Source organism: Egretta garzetta, unplaced genomic scaffold, assembly GCF_000687185.1.
Source record: "Egretta garzetta isolate BGI_Z169 unplaced genomic scaffold, ASM68718v1 scaffold498, whole genome shotgun sequence".
NCBI lineage: Eukaryota > Metazoa > Chordata > Aves > Pelecaniformes > Ardeidae > Egretta > Egretta garzetta.
This window is the reverse complement of record NW_009260494.1, coordinates 223,225-227,268: the sequence shown is the minus strand read 5'-3', so window position 1 is coordinate 227,268 and position 4,044 is coordinate 223,225. Positions and strand designations below refer to the sequence as shown.

At 43.0% G+C, this 4,044-nt stretch overlaps 1 protein-coding gene and 1 long non-coding RNA gene across 7 annotated transcripts in view; one reads left to right on the top strand and one right to left on the bottom strand.

The window, feature by feature from the left end:
* The window catches only part of ZNF652 (zinc finger protein 652), a 40,083-nt gene that overhangs the window by 27,767 nt on the left and 8,272 nt on the right, over nt 1-4,044 (top strand). For all 6 annotated transcript variants that reach the window (XM_035899916.1, XM_035899921.1, XM_035899919.1 and 3 more), the window contains 2 exons: nt 1-249; nt 3,670-3,817. The exon at nt 1-249 is cut by the window's left edge. In XM_035899916.1, coding sequence (XP_035755809.1) covers nt 1-249; nt 3,670-3,817 — 397 coding nt within the window. The remainder of the gene's footprint in view (nt 250-3,669; nt 3,818-4,044) is intronic.
* The window catches only part of LOC118452847, a 3,644-nt gene continuing 2,322 nt past the window's right edge, over nt 2,723-4,044 (bottom strand). The window contains exon 3 of the long non-coding RNA XR_004842714.1: nt 2,723-3,371. This is a non-coding gene — a long non-coding RNA (uncharacterized LOC118452847). The remainder of the gene's footprint in view (nt 3,372-4,044) is intronic.

Below are 4,044 nucleotides of genomic sequence, written 5' to 3'. Positions count from 1 at the left end.
GAGCCCCCCAAGCGTAAGAAGAAAGCTGCAAAGGAGCCCAAGGCACCTGTGCAGAAATCAAAGTGTGAAGAGAAGGAGACTTTAACCTGTGAGAAGTGCCCCAGGGTGTTTAACACACGCTGGTACCTGGAGAAGCACATGAACGTCACTCACAGGCGCATGCAGATCTGCGACAAATGTGGGAAGAAATTTGTTCTAGAAAGTGAGCTGTCCCTTCACCAGCAAACAGACTGTGAAAAAAATATCCAGGTAGGTTTGCTCACCTGCTTGCCAGATTTCCATACCTTCTGTCGTGCCCTGGATACAGCTAGTGGACACTTCAGAGGGGGAAATCTTTTGCGCAGACCAGGTTCTGACCAAGACCTTGTCTCTACGTATCAACACTTTGGTGTCTCCCAAAAGAAGTAAATTGCAGGGAACAGAGTGTACAACTGACATCTGCTTTCGCAGAGTTACTCTAGTAGTTAACTACGAGTTGGGGAAAACGCAAAGCTACTTTAACAAATGTCAGACTCAAGAGTAACTGGCCTGAGAACAAGCGCGTTTGCAGTGAAGTGCTTTGACAGGATAAACCCTCCTTCCTCAGGTGCTGAGCACCTGCAGCTGTCGCCAGCTCTAACGCTCAAAGTGTTCAGGGTCCTGAAACTCAGGCACAGAGTATGTCCAGGTAAGGTTTCAGAGGAGAACGGAATTATGGCGCTTCGCTGGCATTGGAATAAGAAATTTGTAAAACACCGGAGAGGCAAGCAGGTGAGAAAGAAACTAGTGAAGTCAGGATTTGAACTTGTGTTAAAATGTAACTTTTAAAAATCCTACTGAGATAATTACATACGAGTCATTTGCAGGAGTGTTCGTGTATGCATATGGCAGTGTGTAAATGCAGCAAGTAAATCTGTCCATGAGCCTGCCCCCTTCCCAATGCAAAAAGCTCAGTAAATCTCACTGATAAAATACAAAGATCTCTGGTCTTTCTCACCAGAAGATTTGCAGCTTTTCATTTCATACAACAGAAGCCTGTGTTGTAATAGAACCATTTCAAAGTTTTAAGTTGTGGAAGGAGTTTCAGGGTTTCTGATTCATCCGTGGTTTGTTCTGTGCTCATAGGCATCTATGTTCTCATGTAACTGGGAGCACTTGTTTTATCTGGCGATTCAAACACGCCTTTTTGCCTTGTTAAACCAGGCACAGCGTTGCCACCTACTTCTGAAATAATCCTACTGCCAGCATGAAGCAGCTTGAAGTGGGAGACAGTTGAAATACTTATTGCAATTCCTCTTTGCTGTAAGAGTCAAACGCAGCTCTGTATAACGCTATGCTGTTTTTCCTTATGTTTCAGCTCATAGGAGGAAGACTGAAGGAAGGAGTATAATATAAGATAATGAGCCTTGAGCATAGTTAGTGAAATGCATAAACATTTCAGTATGTCCTTGCAGGTTTTGAAATAAATACTTTGGAAGTTTAGTGTAGCAGAGAACGTTTACATGTAAATCTAAGGAATGCCCTGTCATCCAGGTGGCTCATTCACAGCATAAAATCTTTTGACTTTAAACAGCAATTCCTGAATAGTTTGTGTGTGGTATAGAATGGAGAAGCATCCTGCAATCCATGCGCCCGTGTGCTTCTGAGGGGTTACATTCCTGTGTCCAAAAGTGACAGGGAAAGAAGAAATTGTGGTTTATATCCAGAACCAGCAGAATCAGTTCCAGAAACTGCCCCGGATATTTCTAGTGCCAGAAGCACTGCTAGTCATCTTCAAGTTCTCAGTACAAGCATATATTCAGTGATTATTTTTGTCTGTCCTGACATTTGGAATGTGTTTCACAGCTGCCTGCTAATTTGTTTTTATTACACTTGGCAAAAGGAGTAAGGGGATATGAAAGTTTTACATTAATGTAGGGTTTAATATGTCAAGAGGGATGTGGAGCTTTTTCTAGGGAAAAAAATGGTTTCACTATGTAAGTGGTAATTGAACTGATAAACATGGCTGCCTCCTCTCTGTTTTCGTCTGAGTGATGGGATATATCTGGTTTTCCAGGTAATTTCTGGTTTTCATCCTTTCAAAATTAGTACTTTCACAGAATTTCTGTTGTTGTCTTAGACTCCTTTGTAGTAGCTCTCAGCATTAGTGATGTAAATTACTTGCTGCCGATCGTCAGTTAAATTGTAGACGGACTGCTTCAAGGGCTTGCTTAACCCTAAATCAAAGGATTTTTGATCATTTCTTAGCATTGCTTTATTCTCTAGGATTTTTTTCTCCCAAAGACTACAGTTTGTTCCTGATATGCTCCAAGTAGGCACTTTTAGAGGCAGAGGCTCTCCTCGGAGTCCCACGGTGAGCGGTGTACCAGAGTTTCCAGGCCTGCAGAGATTCAAGCACTGCGGAAGCAGCGTAACTTGTCTGTGCAGAGAAGCAGCAGCTCAGGTTGGCAGAAGGCAATGCATTTGCTAGTTCCGCAGTGAGCAGCACACAGCCCTTCTTGCTTTGGGGGAAGGAGGGCAATTGATGGGCAGAAAAATGGAGATGTACCAAAACTACCAAACACCCCAACAACTAACAAAAAATAGCAAGCCACAGTTCCTTCCTTTTCACTTCAGAGATGAAAATTGCTTGGTATCCTCAGACATGTGTCTGCTGTCAAGTTGCACAACTAAGATTGTTCTGGAATTTTCAAAAATTGTACAAAGATATATTTTTTTTTTTTTTAACAAATCTTTTCCTTCCTTTTCACTTCAGAGATGAAAATTGCTTGGTATCCTCAGACATGTGTCTGCTGTCAAGTTGCACAACTAAGATTGTTCTGGAATTTTCAAAAATTGTACAAAGATATTTTTTTTTTTTTTTAATCAAGTCTTTAGCAAGAAGTAAGTCTGTCGGGGAAAAAGAGATGCGTGAAAGCCTTTGGATCCTGCTCATCGCTGACTGTCTGGACATCTCACAGTTGCTGTGGGAAGAGATCAAAACACTGTTTGCGTATGGTCATTTTAGACCTATAGCACTACCAATACATATAAATGAAGAGTCAGAAGACAGAGGTGACAACTTGCTCTGCTGTAACAACTCGTACCAGACTCTCCACATGGTCAAGAGCTGCAAGATGGAAGCTGTCTCCTGCACAGAGCTAACAGGAGGAGAGCGCTCTGACTAGCTCATGGGCTGTCAGACCTGGAGTTTGAGGGGTCGCTGTGCTCCTGGGAAGGCAGGGCTGGACGTGCAGATGGGTTTAAGGCAACTTGGTGGTGTTGGCCTCTTCCGCCTCCGTTGGCTTCTTCCCACGCCAGGGATTTGGGTTCTTCCCACGCCAGCAGCGTCAGTGCCTGTGAAGTGGTCTTCTCCATGTTAGCTCCTCGAGGGCTGCATCCAGCTGCATATGCTGTTGTGGTTTGGAAAGAAGTTAGTGCAGTGGCTGTGGTGCTCTTCAGGTGGCACCGAAATGCAGTGTGTTAACATCCTCTCTAATCCTGCTTGATCTGGCTTTTCTTACTGTAATTGTTTCAGGTGTGAAACAGTAAATGTAAGCTGAAGTACAGTCTGAGACAGTATACAGCATTCTGACTTGTTTTGGGCTTCCTTTTGTCATGCGAGAGGAGGATACGTGGCTTAACTCCACAAACCTGAATTCACTGAATCTTTCTAATTTAAACTTCCTTCTATTTATCCCATTGATTCAGTGCGTTTCCTGTAATAAATCATTCAAGAAGCTCTGGTCCCTCCATGAACATATCAAGATTGTCCACGGATATGCAGAAAAGAAATTCTCTTGTGAGATTTGCGAAAAAAAGTTCTACACCATGGCCCACGTGCGGAAACATATGGTTGGTGAGTTATTGATCAGCGCTTCTGTTGGTTCTGCCTCATAATGTGCCTTTGTGTTCTTAACTCCTAATTGCTGGTTTGAGGAGAAAAATAATAAGGCAAATTCAGTTGTCCAAGCTTTATCCTTAGCAAAAAAGTTCAAGCCTGTAGTACTGGGCAGCAAGCTGAATACGTACGCATGTACTTAGGCGTATATACTTACAAGCTGTTCATGAGTAATCATTTTCCTG